General features: G+C 39.1%; 2 protein-coding genes and 1 long non-coding RNA gene across 5 annotated transcripts; 1 reads left to right on the plus strand and 2 right to left on the minus strand.

Annotated features, from left to right (window-relative positions):
• Nucleotides 1-363: 363 nt before the first annotated feature.
• On the minus strand, nucleotides 364-6,324 carry LOC116801746. The gene is made up of 3 exons (XR_004362197.1): nucleotides 5,919-6,324; nucleotides 5,654-5,828; nucleotides 364-417 (listed from the first exon to the last, which is right to left on the minus strand). It is a non-coding gene; the product is annotated as an uncharacterized LOC116801746 (long non-coding RNA).
• Nucleotides 6,325-6,430: 106 nt separating this feature from the next.
• LOC116801743 lies at nucleotides 6,431-7,224 on the plus strand. The gene is made up of 2 exons (XM_032722999.1): nucleotides 6,431-6,567; nucleotides 6,645-7,224. Exons 1-2 carry the CDS (start codon nucleotides 6,504-6,506, stop codon nucleotides 7,205-7,207), a joined length of 627 nt encoding a protein of 208 aa, XP_032578890.1. The 5' UTR covers nucleotides 6,431-6,503; the 3' UTR covers nucleotides 7,208-7,224.
• A 1,759-nt stretch (nucleotides 7,225-8,983) lies between these two features.
• On the minus strand, nucleotides 8,984-15,792 carry LOC6611312 (sodium-dependent nutrient amino acid transporter 1). 3 transcript variants are annotated; one of them, XM_032724480.1, is made up of 7 exons: nucleotides 15,354-15,792; nucleotides 13,045-13,147; nucleotides 12,680-12,983; nucleotides 12,005-12,251; nucleotides 9,752-10,493; nucleotides 9,415-9,691; nucleotides 8,984-9,359 (listed from the first exon to the last, which is right to left on the minus strand). In XM_032724480.1, the coding sequence occupies exons 2-7, from the start codon at nucleotides 13,126-13,128 to the stop codon at nucleotides 9,115-9,117; spliced, it is 1,899 nt and encodes a 632-aa protein (XP_032580371.1). In that variant the 5' UTR covers nucleotides 13,129-13,147; nucleotides 15,354-15,792; the 3' UTR covers nucleotides 8,984-9,114. The 3 variants fall into 3 exon arrangements, with proteins under 3 accessions (XP_032580371.1, XP_032580358.1, XP_032580365.1); XM_032724467.1 differs by lacking the exon at nucleotides 12,005-12,251 and adding an exon at nucleotides 10,775-11,042 and having other exon boundaries at nucleotides 15,354-15,791; XM_032724474.1 differs by lacking the exons at nucleotides 12,005-12,251; nucleotides 15,354-15,792 and adding exons at nucleotides 10,775-11,042; nucleotides 13,241-13,260.
• Between the last annotated feature and the right edge of the window lie 3,159 nt (nucleotides 15,793-18,951).

Raw genomic sequence — 18,951 nt, forward strand, 5'->3', positions numbered from 1 at the left:
AAAAAGCTCTGGAGGCTTTTTAAGAACATGTTAAATTATTAAAACACATTTCAGGCTCTTGCTCCATTTTTAATTATTTTATAAGATTGTTTCTTTCGGAAAAAAGAAAAAAATTGAATTTGACGGGATATGTAACGTGTTCTATCATTCAAAACTGATTTATGGGACCTTTTCTTTCCAATTTGGATAATACTAGTATAAATATTTAAGAATAATATAATTAGGGCGAAAATTGTGTTTAGGGTCCGATGCACCGATGATACTCAAACCGTGCCTATTTACTTCGTTCAGTCAGCTCCATCTTGACTCTACACAACCATCCTTTCTGTCTTACCTTATGCAGCTCAATTTGTTAATTTTCTCAGAATGTAGGAATGAAGGTAGGGAGTGACATTTCAATGTAATTGAAGACAAATGCTGAAAATGAAAGAAAATATTTAATTAGTTTGAATGGGGGATGAAAGGATAATACAAATGAAGTAAGGGTTGGACAAAGGAATTACGTTGAAGCGTTCAATTACAAGAAGCCTTAAACTAGTTGTTAACTAAACTGAGCTCAAAACCATTCATTCATAAGTTAGCACCTAAAACTCTTAAGCTAGTTATTTCAGAATCAGAAACCAATGAAAGTAATTGAATCCATTAAATTTCCTTAATGCAGCAATCATAAATCCTTGTAAGAGAAATGGTTATCAATAAATTTCTAATAATCAAATAACTGAAGCATAAATAATGCATTCGGCGCATTTGGGGCGTTTGGAAGATTGAATGGCTTGTTGTTTTAAAGGAGTGGGAAGGACGATTCCGGCTTTTATATTAGCGCGTTGATGCAGAAGATGAATAAAGACAAATAGACGGGATTGGACTAGTTCTTTCGCGATTTTCTTGTTGTTTCACTGAAGTTGAATTGCTTGAACCATAACCCTTATATATTGCTATTACTACCACTCTCACTTGAATTTGAATAAACTAATTATTTTGAATTAAATAATGCCAATCTCAGCTAGTAAGTCAGTTATAAAATTTGTTATTTACTCTATTTCGCTGATTGACATAAATCGTGCTTTTTAATAAATAACGAACCGTCGAAAAGACATAACAAATTTAAAACAAGGCTACGGTATTTCAAGGATGTTAATACTGCATGTGCTTAGTACATATATTTTATATTGATTGCGCAGGAAAATAAATTTAAGCTTTTCTCGTGTACTGTTATTTCACCGTTGTGCCCATATCAAAATCGTAATCCGATTATAAAGGCAATTTCTATATCATACACATGTCCCTGTGGAGTATGTGCTTATATTTATGTTTATGTTGTGTCTTGGCTTTCACGTATGAACTCTGGCTTCTGTCAATTTTTCATTTTATTATTTCGGAATGTGGCATGCGACCAATGTTGAATGCATACCTTCAAGCTCTTTAGTTGCCTTGTTAACATGCTAAATACTTTTTAATGCCAATTTATGAACCATTGGAAAATAACATTGAAGCATCGCCACTTATTGTTTGGAAGACCAAAATTTATTCAATACAAACGAAGGTACTTCATGTGTTCTTAGGCTCAGGAAACACGAAAAAAAAATTTTTTTCTTTTACAGAACTCAGTTTCCGGTACCAACTTACAGACTTTTTCTTTGATGGGTGAAATAGATAGTAAGTTATATTCTTACAAGATTATGAACAGTTTCTGCACCGTACAATGTATTCATAATTACATAGATCCCAAAATATGACAAATAACTCGCTTTGCGTATATTTTCTCCAGAAAATTTCGCTGTTGGCCGTGTCAATGGCACCACAAAATATGCAGTTTGGACTGATAAGCGGCGAAAATACCGAAAAGACGACTTCTGGACTAAAGCCAGTGAGGGAACTAGGACGAGGACCATTTATAACAAAGCAAGCTGACAGAAAGTGTGCGAGGCAGAGGAGCCATCCTCTCATGCTGCTATTGTGATGCAAGAATTAATGCACCAGACGTGTCGCAGCAGGGGAAGAAGGGCTGAATTGGAGCTCCTGTCACACACAAAGGACTCTGGCTGGCGGAGGAGTGGGGCTGCTCACACAAAACAAACGATGTGGTTGCAAATTAGTAGTAAACCACCAACTACATCAAGCGTGAGAGATCCAGGGCTGCAGTGGCTCGGATCCCAGGATTCCAGGATCCCAGGAGGGAAGTGGAATAAGTCAGCCAGCCAGCCAGGCAGTCAGCCAGTTGGGCGGGTGGGGGAAACAGTGCAACTGGGATCATCACCACCCACGCCCGTTGAAAGCACGCATACCCACGACCAAAGGATGCCAGGACCAGGACATCGGGAAAGGGGACACACACAAATGGAATTATTCCGTGCGTCCTGCAAACGGATGCATGACAGACAGGAGACGAAGAGCGGCTCCAGCAGCTAACTTCAAGAAGTAAGCCGTAAATATTAAATCGCACTTAACAAGTCTCATATCCTACACTCTTTTCGTAAGGCTAGGAACATTTAACCAAAACCCATATATATATCCAATAAGATGGTTGCCTTTGTTATATGATACATATATTTGTATCAAAAAATGTAGAATATTATTCTTTTAACTCCCATTAGTTACATATTACTATAAAAGCTTGAACAAAAAATGTAATATTATTGCGTACAACCAATTCTCGGATGTAAAATTAATTAAACCTATCGGATGTTAGGGCATCCCAAACTGCATAAGCAGCCTAGACTCTAGGTTCCTAGTAAAGTGAGATGGTTGGTGTTCGACTGCTGCATTCACGAGAGAGTAGTTGGTGGGCAGGATAACGTGTGACAAGGTCGCAGGAACGCTGCGGCCCAGTATCCTTGCTCAGTGAGTGCGACGGAGACAGGCGGAGTGTGCAGAACAGGAAGTACCGGATGTCACCGGATGTGGACCTAGCTGCATGTGTGTGTGAGTTTCATGTCGTGTGACTTTGGTCATGGTTATGACTCCTGACTCCTTCTCAGGTGTGTGCCTCCGGTCTACTGCCCTTCGCCTTTCCCTAGTGTTCACCCTTTACATCCTACTCCCACGCCCGTTTCACATCGGCCACGCATTGTCCCATTGTTCAGCCGCGATGTCAGTTAAATGACAAGAGGATGTGTGAAACTATAATAATTTGCAAACTTAGTTGGTAACTCATTGTTTATTATTTTATACTATTTATTTCTTTCGAACGTATTAATTTAAAATATAGGTATCTATAGTTTAATATTTATCCTTTTATCAGAGCTTATAGAGCACCTTTACGGTCAAATATTGTACGCCCCATACGTTTTACTGTTTAAAGGCAATCGGCACGACTCAAAGCAATAATTAATTTATTGCAGGAAATGAAATGCCGCAAAGTTTCTCACCTAGCGAGCGAATTTCCAAAATTCCAATTTCCCGCGCCCCGCAAAAATGTTGGGCAAATTGCCAAGTGCCACCTGTGTGCCATCTTTGACTGTTCCCCAGCTTTCTCTATTATTTTGTCAAACGTATATTTATTACCGGAAATGTAAAACAACATGGTAGGGAGGATGGCGAAGGGGATCGGGAAGTTTCAGTGGCGGAGACACGTGAATTGCGACCAAAATGACAACGATGGCAACAGATGCCAAATGAGCTGGGCTGCTGAACCAGTTCCACCGCCCACTGGAGGATGAGGGTCTTTGCCGTGCAATGGACAATTTTAATGGGAAATGAATTTAATTGATTTTCGCGTGGCATTTTGTTATTACAACCTAAATGAGTTTTCCGTCTCTGAACAAATACACTTACTTGTATTCAATGGGTTCAAATATTAAAAAATGAATGTGCTTAAATTGGATTGGGTGAGAAAAAATAGTAGACTTTTATTTTGATTAAAAAAATAAAGAACAACACTTAAAGCAAAAATAACTTTGTGGGTTAATCGACTACAGTTGAGATACTGCCGACTTAATATATAACAAAAAAAGGTATTTTAAATTAGTTTGTGCTTTTTAGAAAAAAAAGTGTGCTTGTCTGACTCCTGAATTTCGAGACCAATTTCAAAATGGGCGTGGTGCGGAAAGCAGCGAAATACTTTTCCGTGTTTTGCTTATTTGTTCAAACAGATGTTGCAGTTATAACCAGTTGCCGTTTGTTGTTGGCCCCATTATTTGTTTCAATGTGGTCGCCATTGGATTGGTTTAGTTTTGTTGTAAAATGTTTATTTCCGCGAAGTTTCTGATTGCGTAGATTGGTGCCCAATTTGAAAGCAAGCCGGCAGCTCGGAGAATATTTGAATATATACAAATTATTCTATTTTTATTATAATCATTGATATAGAAACTATATAGGGACTCTTAGTAAATGTTTAGAGGGTACTCATATCCATTCTGTGAATATATGATAAAGTTGATCTTACAGTCAATGTCACTTTATCTAAAATTATAATATTTTACATTACAATTTTTTGAAAGTGCACTTTACCTTAACAAGTTGAAAAGTTCGAAAAATAGTGGTATACGAATAAGAGAACATATGAAAACTATGTGTAACTAAAACCAAACAATTTGGAATAAATGAACACTAAACCACGAGAGCCTCGCCACTGCCAGAAGTGGTTTATGCACCACCGAATGGAGCTGCTATCACTGTTAAATTTCGAATGCTACCGCAGCCTATTTATAAACATTTACCCCAGTTTAACGCACATCCTGCGAGGCGAGGGAATGTATAAATGGTATACGTGTGCGGAGGGAAATGGCTATTGGCATTTTGGCCAAAGGCCGCACATCCGCTTGTGGTGGACCACAAACGCTGCGGCTTCTTGGTAGGCCCGCGAATTTCTACCACACCAACGGCATTACCGCTAGATTGTCATTTTGCCCGGCTGGGGTCACCAAAAAAACAAAGAAAACCGTAAATGTCAATATTCACGTGAATGACATTTATCAGACCATTAAAACCATAATTTTTACAGGATCCCTGCTGTTTGTTACGTAATTAAAAGTTGGTTAATCTCGTAGACAAAAGCGGCTTAAATGTCACTTCAATCAGTTTACCATGCATAAGAGTTAAAACAAAGAAATAAATTTGCTTACCAGCGCGTTATATTTTTTTAACATGATTTGTCCTTGCCTAGAACTTTGTTTATATACAATATACTTTTTGATTGTACATTGGCTTCCGCTTGCATAGTTTTATCAAAGTCTTTGGTTGTTGCAAGAAGAGAATCCACGCATTAAAAGTAGGAAGTGCCGTGCACAATGCAAACAACAACCGAGGCTGCAAGTTTTGTGTGCTCTGAGCACTATGAAAATTCAATTACTTTATTTTTTGTAACCTCATCCGATTTTCGCCACCCGCCCATATGTTTCATCGCCATGTGCCGGACACAAAACAAACACACCCACACATTTTCCACTTCCGCCCACCGGACACACATACACACACACAAGCGCTATGCACCTGTCAGTTACTCTAAACACCAAACATTTTCCACCTCTTTTTATTCGCGAAATTACGTAGAAATTTTCACCCGAAACTGGCAAAGAGAGCATTTGAAAAAGTCAGAAAACAGGGAAAAAGGATGTCTTCCTCTGGCCCACCTCGCAACTTGTGCCCATTGCACACATTTGCGGCTCTTCGCATGAGCGAGCAACTTTACTTGCCAAATCTCCAAAGAACACACCGAATTTCTTCCAGTCTCCTTTTTTCGCTCTCCTATCCTTTGGTCTATGCTGGTCTTTCTATGCTGGTTTTCTTTTGCCTGGGCTATTTTTTTTTTGGCCACGTTATCTGCGAGCTGGAGTGCGAATGAGTTGGAGATGTGAGCGTGATTGTAAGTACATTAGTAACCGAGTTTGCTGGGTAAATTAAATTTATACAGGAAAGGATGTAGGAAAAAAATTATTTTAATATTTCAAAATATATTTGAATTAATTTTCTGGACTTACCGTAGCTAATCAAAAAATTGTTAGCTTTGAAGATTATGCTGATATTAGTGTCCATATCCCCGTAAAGAATCTTTACAGCTTAAATTGAATAACTGAATAGCATTCATCTTCTATGCCATCCCTAATTGGTGATTAGTTTTTGGATCCTGCATCTCCCTTTTCCCTGCATGTCTGCGGGTTTTTGGGCAAGACAGATGCATTTGTGAGCATAGGCAAGAAAAACGGTCTCTGGCGAAGGGGAGTTTTAGTTTGCCGACTGGCTTCTGTTGGTGCTTTTTAGCTTTTAGTTAAATAGCACTCCGTTTTGAGTCTGCGATACTACCGCCCTATGTACCATTCTGCGAATAGTAGTTTTGGCCTGCAGCTTGCTCAAGTTTTTGGCACTCGGTCTGATTGGCAACATGTCAGCCCTCGGATCGCAACTAAGAAAGATAGGGCTACTGTGGCAAAGAAAAATATTCGGAAATCGTTTCGACTTGGTCGGGAATTGGCTTAACTAATTGCATTTGGACGGGAAACACTTATACAATTTTTATTTTCATTTGTGGATTGGCACATCTTCTTGGAACAGTTTTGATTGATGACATGTTCCTAGTGTTAATAATTCTGCGTTTGCTGATGGTTGTCGATGCGGAAAAACTCGATCCTAGTAAGTTGAAGCTATTATATAAAATACATAGCTACCGACCAAGTAAAAATTTTAATAGAGCTTTACACCTTTTTTAGGCCATTGCAAAAAGCGTTTCGTTATCGATTGCAAACTAGGAAAAATAAAATGGTTTCATAACCCAGCGGTTGGTATTTGCCTGCGCAGACTGACTTGTCGAAGCGGATTTGATTATCGATCCGAGTGCGAAAGCACATGCATTGCCGTCCCAAAAAGGAAGGTAAACGAATCATCCAAAATACTTCAAATGATAGATAGGATGTTGATGAAATATAAAGAAAGTGAAAGGAGAAAAAAGCTGAAAACAACGAAGCCTCCAAAGCTCTCTCAAACTCCTTCACTGGTTACATCGACCGATTTATTATCAGTTACTACTCCAGAGACTTTTACGATTGTTATTGAAATACCAGATCTGGAAACCACGGCATCATATCCGGAGGAAACTACTATAGAGTATTCTAGCGAAGGATACAGTAGCACTACAACACTAAGTGCACAATTGAGTACTAAAACACGTAGAAATACCGTTAAAAAGAAAAAAGTGGTAGTGATAGGGTCTAATCTGACCACAAAAAAGAGTATAATTTCCCAAATTATAGGATGGGGGAAAGGGAAAGGATAAACTATTTATTTAATATATTAAAATTAATCTCAGCTGGCATGTGAATATATTATTAATATATTGTTTTATTTCGTCAAGTAATGCCCCTGGGGCGGCTCGGACTGTAGCTTATCACTTGTATTTCTCGAACAACACCTTTGCATATAATAAAAACAAAGAAAGAATAGGAATATTACTTATTTTCTTGTTTTTAAGAGCGACGAAGAACGAAAACTTAATTATGGAGCATTTATAGCGGGAAATAAACCTCCTGTTGCCTCTCAGGATAATTACGGAACACGAAACAACAACAGCATTATGAGGCAGAGCGAACAAAAAATGTCACCCAACAACAACAAATAACCGCAACTACTTAGCAACATTATACACTTCCGTGCCAGCATCAGGATCTGAATACCCCACCCAAAACGTAATTATTGTTGCGGTAAATGCCACACCCCACACCCAAGCCAACGCAGGCGACCTGCTCGACCACAGAACAGGCTTTTTAATTTTTCTATATTCTAAAAAAATTATTGTCCTACGACTATTTAATACCCCATTCTTAAAGATACTTATTTGAGCGACTGTTATTATTCCAAAAATAGAGATTCGAAAACTGAAGTAATGTAAAATGCAATGTAAAATGTAATGTAAGGTAATAAAATACAAGCAATTACTTCTACATAAATATAACGTGTGGATAATGGCTATATGACACTCTAAGTAAAAATAAAATAAATTATACATAAAAAAACAAGAGGTATGTCCAGCGGTATAAGATACCGCATATACCCAAACAGTAAGCGGTACGAAAAAGAGTCGGAAAAACAAACGGACTGAGTGCGAAAGAGAAGTATATATGTCAGCGTGCCACGAAAATTAATCCATTTGCTGTGACAATGACTTTTATGCGGTTTCCAGAAACGCGACGGAGGCCACCGCCATCCGGAATCGCCATCGCCGGCCAGGAAGCCACTGCGCCCGGTCAGTTGGCAAAGTCAAGCCGCAGGCCAATGCGGGCCAGGGTGAAACTTGGTGGAAATAGACAAAGGTAGCCTGAGAAAAAAATCGGCTGGGCGGCTTCCCAAAGCTGCGACATGTAAATATTTGGCGACATTTATAAAAAATGTTTTTTTCGGACAGCCCCGGGCTCCTTTTTTCGACCGAACGCGAAGCCTTATCAAAGCAATTATCTCTAAGATGCCTCGTCGGCGACCTGCCCGCCCATTCTGGTTAGTAAAAGAGAAGCCACATCGCACAGTGGAACAAGAAGTCGTAGCCAAAAAAAAGATTTTATTCTATTATACATAGAATAATAATTAATCTTTAACCCTAAAGGAAACACTTCATTATGGCAAATACCAGCATTAGGTTTTAATATCTATTTATTGTAATCAAATGTTAACTTTCCAACCACTGTGATTCGCTGACAATGACAGTGACCGTCGTCTGCTTTTGTGAATTGGACCCTCCGGTTGCCTTTGTTTGATTTGGAACAGTAACGGAGACAAAGTACATAACATTTCTCTTGATTTGCTCTATCTCTTACCCGGACCACCATTTTTGCGGCGGATTTGGCAAATGCCGAAAATTGTCAAATGTTGCGGTCAATTTGTGGTGTCAAAGGGAAGTGGAGCGAGGCGAGGTTATTTAATGGTGTTTAAATCCCTACTTTTTGGGATAGCGCAAACTGCGCCTGAGCTGGGTTAGAAGTTAATCAAGGTGATAAGAGAGGTAAATTCTATTTAACTTATTGGAATAAAAAAATAATAAAAGGCCAATTATGACACCACACACATTTGCTACATACTTATCAAGTTTATTGGCAGACTTAAGATTTATACAAGATCTTTTAAATTCTTTTCTCTTAAAATACGATTATTTACATGAGCGATGGTGGTAAGTTTGTTCTCACTGATGTTGGATCAACCAAAGATGTTTTGCTTGATGGCAGCCCAAATTCCCTGACCACGTTTCGGGGTCAACTCGTTCTCGATTTCCTTGTGATACTGTTCACGGAGCAGAGGGTCACTGGGTCCCCAATTCTTCTTCGGCGTAAAGGCTCCACGGATTTTCGCACCCAAAGTCTGACCTGGATCTCGAACAATGGCTACGATCATCCAAATGGGCAGCTGAAGAATACCGAAGGCCGTTATTAGCCAGCCAATTGCTATAAATAAAGGGGTATTAATTATGAGTATCTTCAATGAACAACCATTACTAACAGTAAGCCCAATTTGGATAGACGATATTGTTGTATGTTAGAGGTTGGTAGGTCGCATAGAAATAGATCAGAATAACAGTCATGATCAACGGGGTAATGATGCTCCAGCAGAGCCTCCAATACAGGCCCACTTTGCGACCCAGCATGAACTCAATGTCCTTGCACAGGCGATCTGTGCCATAAATCCATCCAATGGTGTATAGTTCAGCGATTCCCAGTACCAAAGCAATCATTGAGGCGCCGAAAAAGTCCACAAGAGTCAGCATATATTGACCGCCCTAAAATACACATACAAAAATTAAGAATATGTTTGAAATGTGCAGGTATTTAATACTTACCGGTGTTATATACATTAAACCAATAAAGAAGCTGACTACAGCGATGAGTAGCGAGCACTGCCACTGCCCAAAGTTGGGAAACCGATCCCGAATGGCCGTCACCGAGCAGGAGGTCATGGCTATATTCGATCCTATGCCCAACACGAAGAGCATCAGGAAGAACAGCACTGAGAAGATCTGTGGCAGATTCTTGAACTTGGCAATGGCATCGGGATATGAGATGAAGGCCAATCCGGCACCGCCCTTTACCACTGAACCGATGTCATCAGTTCCGATTTCATGGGCCAGATGGCCGAGGATACCGAATATCGTGAAGCCAGCCAACAAGGAGGTCATAGTGTCCAGACCCGTTACAATGGCCGCATCCCTATGTACATTGTGGCCGAACTTGTTGAACGAGGAGTACATGATGATGTTGCCGAAACAAACGGACAGGGAGTAGAAACACTGGGTAACAGCTGCGTACCAGACCTTCGGGTCCAAAATCTTTCCCCATTGCGGCTTTATGAAGTAGTATATACCGTCAATTGATCCCGGCAGGGTGACAGCTCGCACCAAAAGAACACCCATGATGACGTACGGAAAGAGGGCCAGGAAGTAGGATGCCTTTCCCGAACTCTTCACTCCGCGACGAATAATGAAAAACACACAGGACCAGGCGATAAAAAGTCCAATGACCAACTCCCAGTTTGGTAGGCCGATTCCTTCCTCGATATTTGGTTTCTCGTGCAGCACTTCCTTACTACAGGGAACGGATAGAATTTAATCAGCACTAATATCATTAAATATAGACCACCACCAAGTACTAAAAGTTAAACAAAACCATTAATAACTAATTAATATTTGCATGCGACTATCATTCATTACTACAAAATGACCAACAATATATATGAACTTTTTTATAAATGTTTTTGAAAAGTGATTCCTAGAATAACATTTTAAAACTTCCAAGACAATATTAGTCATATAAATAGTCAATTTGTGAATCTCTTAACAGTATTGTCCCCGACACTTCCAACTTACACAAAGTACCATTCCGAACTGGTGATGACCCGATCGTTTTGCGATTTCATTGTGTAATTTTGCGGGCGCTGATCATCGCTTTCCACTCGAGACCAATTACTCGCATCGGGTGCTGAGTTAATGCAGTGGATACCCCATTCCGAACGGCATGTGGACCAGGGCAATGGGTTGCGAAATGATTCAATGAAATATCGGCCAATTATCGCTACCAGGGCGGCATAGTAAGTGCTCAGCATAAACACCTGGAAAGCCTGGCCAGCTCCAACACCTTAATCCATTCGATTACAAACGAGTTACGAAAAGAAAGAGTTTAAACACAAATCAAATGGGATAGAAGAGAGTTTTGGATGTATTAGGAATCTGGGATGATGGTTGAATGATTGGAAAAAGGAAGCTTAAAACATAAATTGGTTAGTGAGAAGCCGTTGGCAAGGGTTCTCTGTCACAGTTAAGAGAATAAATCAGTAATTTCTTTAGCATAAATTGTAATAACGTTACTAACAAAAGTGATTATATACTCAAATGTCCTAAGGATTCGATTAGTAAATAATGAAAGTGTTTCGTCTTGAAAATTAGATAAAACATTTAAATGTTAGAACTTTCGTCTTTCGATCTTAGTTAAAATGAAAAGATCTTTTCAGTTTATATTTTTGTCGTTCAAGTTATGTACTTATTTCATTTTTAAAATATAGTGCAAGTATTTATGCTAAGATTGTGATTTTTTAGAGAGTTCAAAGAACGCAGAATTGTATCGTATTGCGTGATAATAATATTTCAAGTTTGGGTCACGGCCATACATTGTTGTTATTGAGTTATTCAATCTGAAATTGGATGCAGATATTGACGATGGTGATGGCTGTCAATTGAACTGCCAGTGGATGGTATCACTTTCTGTTTGGCTGTTGCAATCGCATCGGTCTATTGCAGAACCACTGCAGCACAATTGATGGCAATGGGTGCCATAATTGTCGCCAGAGGGATGCGGGCACTCATTCAATTAGTCGCGTAATAAAGCGGACATTCCGCGCCTTTGTCGGCCGGGCCATAAACTTGAGTATGCCGTTGTGATTTCGAGTACCGAGCCGCGATAAGATTACCCACAGTGCACAGTCACCCACACATACCCGTAACACCATCGAAAAACATGCCACTGCAACACCACCAACCAATCCACAATGACACAGGCAATCGGAGGGCAACAACCACAGGGAGAGAGAACAAACCACTTACAGAAAATACAACTCCGCGGATGCCACTGGCTGCCTCTGGGGCAAACTATCCATGTCCATGGGACTGGCCAGCTGGGAGGTGTTACCCAGACTGGACGCCACGCAGAAGGATTCCCATTCCGGTCGGCACTCAGACCAGGGCAACGGCGACCGGAACGATTCGTACAGATAGCGCAGGGTTATGCCCATTATGGCCACATAGTAGGTGGTCACCATGGATATAGATATCACCTGGCCGATTCCGACACCTATAGATGTGGTCGCGTATTTGGGACACGAGCGGGCGAGTTGATGAACAGAATGACGATGTAGACTCTGCAGTTCGCTATTGTCATGCTCTTGGTTAAATGGGGTAGCTTAATATTCAAAAAAGAATTTTGAGAACATTTTCCAGAAAATGAAAAATGTTTTCTGATTGAACTAAATAGATTTTGATCAAATGGTCATTGAGGTACATATGGAATATTAAGTATTTTTTCAAGAAACTGTATTATACGGATCACAGATGTACATAAATTACAACTGTAAACTATAATATTCCAAAAAGTATATTTAACCGATTTTAAAGGTTGCTTTGTCTTTCTATATTTCGATTTTTAATTAGTCTAAAAAATGTTCTATCCCCACAAGAGTATGACATCTTCGAACTGACTGCAATGAAATCTGGGACGCTTACCTTTCATCGCCGGGCACAAATCGAACACTTTAACCGAGCCGCGACTGGAAAACTGGCCAATTACCATTTCCAGATAGTAAATCGGTTTGCCAATCAGGAACAGGACAATGAGATATGGTATGAGGAAGGCGCCACCGCCATTATCGAGGGCGGTGAAGGGGAATCGCCACACGTTTCCCAGACCCACGGACATGGCGATGCAGGACATCAGGAACTCCACGCCCTTGCCCCAGGTGGCACGCTCCTCTGGCGCTTTGGCTGCCTCCTGGTCATCGGAATTGTCTCGCAGTGCTGGACTGTTGGTCTATAGAACGACGATTAGTTGGGTCGTGGATTATGTTCCAACCGTTTCACGGAAAGCCTACCGAAATCTCAACTGTGCTGGCCGTACTGCGTCCGTCGTCGCCCACGAAGGCTAGATTTTGGTGGTTCCTTTGCGTCGTATCCATATTGCCAGTGTAAAGCTTACTGAAATTATTCGTTCCGTTAGTATCGAGTTGTGGACTAAAACTAACTTGGGATGTTCTTTGTTGAAGCTGTATAACTGACAATCAGACTAACCCACTGATCTTGTAGATAAGATATGATGTCACTGTCACGAGCCAGATAAACTTAGATGGTTAATAAGATACAAAGAAAGATTCGCTGCATTGCCCTTTAGATACTGAAATATGGCACTTGTCTGGCCATGATAAGAGATTTAAAAAGGTAATATTCTGGAAAGTTTACAAATTGTAAAAGAGATTAAACATTTCTCACCTTAAGGTAACATTAACTACTCAGCTATACTTATGATTTGCGTGCAGCTTTTAAAAATAATTTTCTTCAATAAAATTATAGATCATATTGGGTAATTTAGAGATTCTAAGTTGATACATATTAGTTTAATGTGGCAATTAAGTTTAGTTTAAAATTGTTATTAAGTGTCAACCCAGTGTTTAAATTTGCTAAAAAATTACGTTTGCTTAATAAATAAATATTTATTTATTGGCTTGAACAATTATGTGAGCGAACTAAAGATAAAGTCCTTTATTTACCGAATCACATAAGCAATTTACACCTTGTTGCATTTACGGCATCAAACTGTTAATTGGTGTGAGAGATAAAACTGCTAAACCGTGAGTGATATAATGATATATGTGTATAAATTTATATGCATTTGTATGCACACAAAATATAGATATGGTTGACTTGACGAACCGGTTGACTGTTGGAAAAATATTGACACGTATTGTTTGCATTAATTTACAATTATTAATTTGCCGTAAAGGAGCACGTTTTTTTATTGAAATTTGGCATGTTAAATAAAAATCATTCTATTGTCTGATACATTTGACGGAATTTTTGAGTTCTCTGGGGATTTCTTGAAGAATGTCAATGTAAACGTTAGTTCTAATTAAGTACAAGTAAAATAAAACTTTTTAAAATTTTAATTAGTTTCAATGCATTTAAAAAATCATACCAATTTTTAAGATTGCGCAACTACTTGAATAAAATGATGGCAAGCAAGTGTACATATTAATTTAAAATATCAGGTTGTGTTCACAACGAAAAATTACAAGTTATTGCACCATTAAAACAAGCAAAAATGTTACTAAGCCAATTTTTGCATAAAATATACATTGATCATCAAATATCAATTAAAATCAGCTAATTAGTGTAGGGGTCAGAAACCCTTTACTCACTCCTCTATTTGCAATTATTTTTAAACAAGACTCATTGAGAACCTGAAACTAATATGTTTGATTGACGTCCAAATCCGCAATAAAGCATTTCCATTTTTTATTTATGTTAAACTGGTTTTGAATTCTGCTTAAAAATATTCAGTTCTCGGCGTCGCGAAAAAAGTGATTTCCCCGAGCTATGAGTCAGACCATCTGAACATCAGAACTCTATTTTTTATCTTTTATTTTTGTTCTTGGAATAAAATGTAGAGAATGGAACGTGACGTCATTAATTTCAGAGATCCGTGATTGGGCAGAAGCAGTTATATCTGGTTACATCTTATATTATGAGTTTTAAGACAAGTCAAAAAGCTTTAAGGAAATGAATTGCTTGCATAAATAGCAAATGTTTCGGTTATTTTCCTCTACTAAAGCTACCAATTCATTTGATGTATTTGTTATTATTTTCCTGCATTGCAAACAGTTTTACACCTACCTATATTCAAATGAATGGTACAATAAAACGCATTCAAATTTGCTCAGTTTGGATCCCAAACACTTCAATCGGCTACCGTCTGGGCATTAGCATGCAAAAACGTGTTTTTATATGGGCAACTTGTTGCGCTCAGTTCCAAAACAAACGGATGACAACGATCGATAGGCGAACCACTATTTAATATGCACGCATTCAGTGTTATGATTTTGTTACCCACGTTGCGTATACGTCATTCCCGTCATTATTGCCTTAGTGGTAGCGGTAGAAAAGGTCAAACCATACTGAATGAATCGAAATGCACAAGGATGTAATGGACTTAAGATGCAGCACATTTTTTAACAATCAAAATTGCAAATGTAATTATTTTAAAATAATAAAATTTTCGTTAATCGCCTATTAATCCGTCAGATGGCTTCTTAATTTTAAGCTGTGTATAAAACCTGCAATCTCAAGGACACGCCACGTGCAGCTTAATTTGATCTCTGCTTCCTTGAGCTGATTTATGGAGACTTACCCGGTTTATTTTAGCCACTTCTTAAACTCGATATTCTTTGTACACTATGTGTAATTACACCTTCACTTCGACTCAATTCACTGTGCGACAATTGGGCTTATGTTGATTTGCAGGTGTTGTTGTCGGTTGTGGTTGTTAATGTTGGTAAGGTACCAGTGCCAGGCGGCTAAAACAGCTTTGAACCGGCTGAAGTTTTGTTGAATTAAAACTCTTTGCCCAAGCCAAGGCTATGAGTTTTGAAAATGTTAAAAGTTATATTGGCTTTAATGTTATTGTTTTGGGAACTGTAGGGCCTAACTGATCGGCACACACGATTTTGGCTATTTTAGAAAAGCTTCCGAGCCGAGAGTGTCGCATCCGAGAAACCCGTTATTATTGCAAGAGCCTATGCCGCGACACGCGTTTCCCGATCGCGTGAGTCAAATAGCCAAAAAGCCAAGCCGAGCGCCAGCAGCCAACTGAATGAGCCAGGGCAAGGTTTCGATGGTTTTATTGTGAACTTGAATCTAGAGCCGTCGTCGTTCGAGCCATCGTTACTGCCAGCAATATAGGTGAAAGCTCAACCTACAGTTTGATGCTCATTGGGTTGGTGTCTATGACGACTGATCTTCATCAATTGGTGGGTAACCTAGCTAACTACGGTAATAGTTACTTGATCTAATCTAAAATATGTAAATAAGAATATGCTTAGGTATATTTGAACTGTTTATACAAATTTTAACTATATTGAGATGTGCGCTTTGTGCCATATAATACTTAAAGAAATTTTAAGATATAAGGTTTCAAGAACTTCTTTAACTTAATTATTCTCCATTAACAAGCCTAATTTGAAGAGAGATCAATTCTTAGTACTAAATCTTTTCGGTATCAGGTACCAATTTGGTTTATATACTTTAATTAAGATTGAACATGTTAAATTTTAGTATTTTTGCTGGAATAAAATCCAGCTTGATCTAAAATTAAATGCTTTAAGCGACGAACTGTAGCCGTCTAACAGCCCTGAGCTGTGCACTTACACTTTTCTCATTACGCTCACCAAATACACACATAGACCCATTGTTCTTATTTTGGGCAGCCGGAGCACGAGGAGCGGTAGCTAAGCAAAACAACACAAATTGTTATGATAAAAGTTTTTATCAAGTTTCGCTTCGTTTTTGTGTGTCGTCATCATCTTGGTCTTGGTCTTGGAATTGGTCTAGCTCCGCCGTTAATTTCCCCCATAAGATAGGAAAAGCGCCGGAGAGCGAGTGAGTTCTTCGTGGGCTAGCTGGAAAATGCATAAAACAAAGACCCCAGGGCATTTGGTCCGAGTAAGTGGTGTGTGGGGTGGTTTGTCTCATAAAATGTTAACTACTTGCAAAAATACTGCTAACTGGTAAAACTTTAAGCCAAAAATCATTAAGTCTGCACGGAGCATTTTGCCGATGTGCTGGAGACCGAGACTATGGGCAAGGACAACGTGTTTGGGGGTATGGTCTTGGCTTGTTTTATGCTAGAGAATTGGTTGCATGGCCATTTTGCGGTCCACTCCAACCCACCAGGGATTTTCTCGACGCCCTTCTCGAATGCAACATTCAGGGTTCATCCTCTATTGCCATTTCAGTGGGTCTCGGCTTTTGTCATTATGACTGGGACCGTCGGGGTGACAAAACTGGACCGACTGGCCAAACTGTCCACTTCCCAGAGCGTAGCCAAATGGACCTCCCTATGTGTGAGCTCCCTCCATCGCTCCCTGGTACACAACTTTTTGATTGCAATTAAAAACTAAGCAAAACTCTTGGCTAAGAAATTTTTAACTCTTCGGCTTAGTTGCTGATGCGCTTGCTGTTGTTGCTCTTTCAAATTAAATGACGGTGGCTGAGACCGAAAAACTTACAGATTGCAATTTTACTCCAACTTTACTTTGAAATATTGCAGAGCCGGTAAAGGTTGGTGTCAAAATGAGGTAAAGTTGTACATAGCCAGGCTGGGATTAAAAGATGGCTTTAAAATGACTTTATCCGAATGTACGTTGAAAATAAATATAATCAAATTTAAAAGCGAACATTTGTCATATTGAATATATTACTGAAATTAGTCAAAATAAGGATCGGAGTGCGGCAAGTCAAGACTGGAAAAAATGACTTCGAACTATGATGAAACATAATATCATTTTTTTCAAGCATATTCAAGAAGATCCTTTTAGACCACCATTGTGGTCAACGTTTAGTAGAAAAAAAGGAGAACATAAGAAAATGTAGTTCAAAATGATTCCGCACTTCTGAATGCTTATTCTATGAGTGTGCCGCTTCAACAGTACAACTTTCTTTTGCCGGGAGAAGCTGCAGAGTCCAGTATATCCATGTCCTGACCGCCTCAAAGGATCCCTTGGTTTTTGTGGCCAGGCCAGAAATCATTTCAGACCTTGCCCAATCCCTCTCTATCTCCGACTCGACTCCGGCTACTCACATGTTATGTGCACGGTAATCTCCTTTATTACTGCGGCAACTTTTGTGAGGAGCTGGAATGGGAGTTGGGCATAAAATAGTATATGCAGGAGCTATGCCAGAGGACTCTTCGCCGTCCTTGTCGTTTACAACTTTTGCATAACAGGCAATGGGACAAACTGTGAGCATTACGCAAATGTTTATTTGCGGGTTCAAAAAGCCACGGAACCATAAAACAAAGTTTTCCTCAAATTATATATTTGACAAATCCCATAAATGTTCCAAGCTGAGCGCTAATTGAAAATGATTCTGGGCCACTTATTTGTCTTTTTTCTGGTGCTCAGTGAACGGTAGATAGTCTAGCTCTTCAATGGTTTCTTAAATTGTTATAAATATGTCGGTAGATGGACTGAATTATTCAATTGGTTTAGTCTGATCGGGATGACACTTACAGTGGAAGGAAAAAACCAATTTCTTTCTTCTAAAGAAAAAGAAGTTTTCGTATTATTTTCATTTTCTGGTACCTCTCCTTTATTTCGTTTCTTTTTCCCTTATTTGTCACTTAAAATACTACTACTATTAACATTTCTTTTTTATGTAGGAATTAATGATTAAGAATGATACATTAATATGTAATCCAAAAACTTGCCGGATACAATGTCAAAATTCAGACAGCCATAACTAGTTTAGTACAAAGAAAATATTAGAGGATAATAAGAACTGCATTAAAAGCGCCCTCGGCTTCCGGAGGAGCAGTGAAAAGTGGCAGGAGGAGATGCAGCAGAAAGCCGCCATTTTTCTGGCTTGTTTGACAATTGTTGTGGTTGGTGCATGGAGCAGGGAACTTGGAACATGGCCGCTATTCATCGTCCGTTCGTGCGGAGCGCCGGCCGGAAGCACCACCAGATGCTGAACGTGACCATGACAACGATTCCTCCAGTACACTCATAAAAACATACGGTATTTCAAAGTTCGGAAATTATCATCGATGATGAGATCATATTTTAATTTAGATAAAAGATTTTGGTATTGAATCTTAAGCAGTTCCACAATTAAATTTTATATCAATCATACGCAGTGTTGCCCTTCATATGTTTTAAAACTGAAATGCCAATGTTAATATTATTTAAGTTTTCATGTCGATTTTGGTTTGATTATATTCCCTAAAGCTC

This window comes from Drosophila sechellia, chromosome 2L (assembly GCF_004382195.2).
Source record: "Drosophila sechellia strain sech25 chromosome 2L, ASM438219v1, whole genome shotgun sequence".
NCBI classification, from domain to species: Eukaryota; Metazoa; Arthropoda; class Insecta; order Diptera; family Drosophilidae; genus Drosophila; species Drosophila sechellia.

Excerpts from the sequence above, each read along its gene's own strand:
- LOC116801743 (XM_032722999.1), top strand. The coding sequence starts at position 6,504 with ATGTTCCTAGTGTTAATAATTCTGCGTTTGCTGATGGTTGTCGATGCG. Across the intron at positions 6,568-6,644 it reads TGCGGAAAAACTCGATCCTA|GCCATTGCAAAAAGCGTTTC; the intron begins GTAAGTTGAAGC and ends CACCTTTTTTAG.
- LOC6611312 (XM_032724467.1), bottom strand. The coding sequence starts at position 13,128 with ATGGATACGACGCAAAGGAACCACCAAAATCTAGCCTTCGTGGGCGAC. Across the intron at positions 11,043-12,679 it reads TTTGTGCCCGGCGATGAAAG|GTGTTGGAGCTGGCCAGGCT; the intron begins GTAAGCGTCCCA and ends GAATGGATTAAG. Across the intron at positions 9,360-9,414 it reads CTATCCAAATTGGGCTTACT|CAATTGGCTGGCTAATAACG; the intron begins GTTAGTAATGGT and ends CTTTATTTATAG.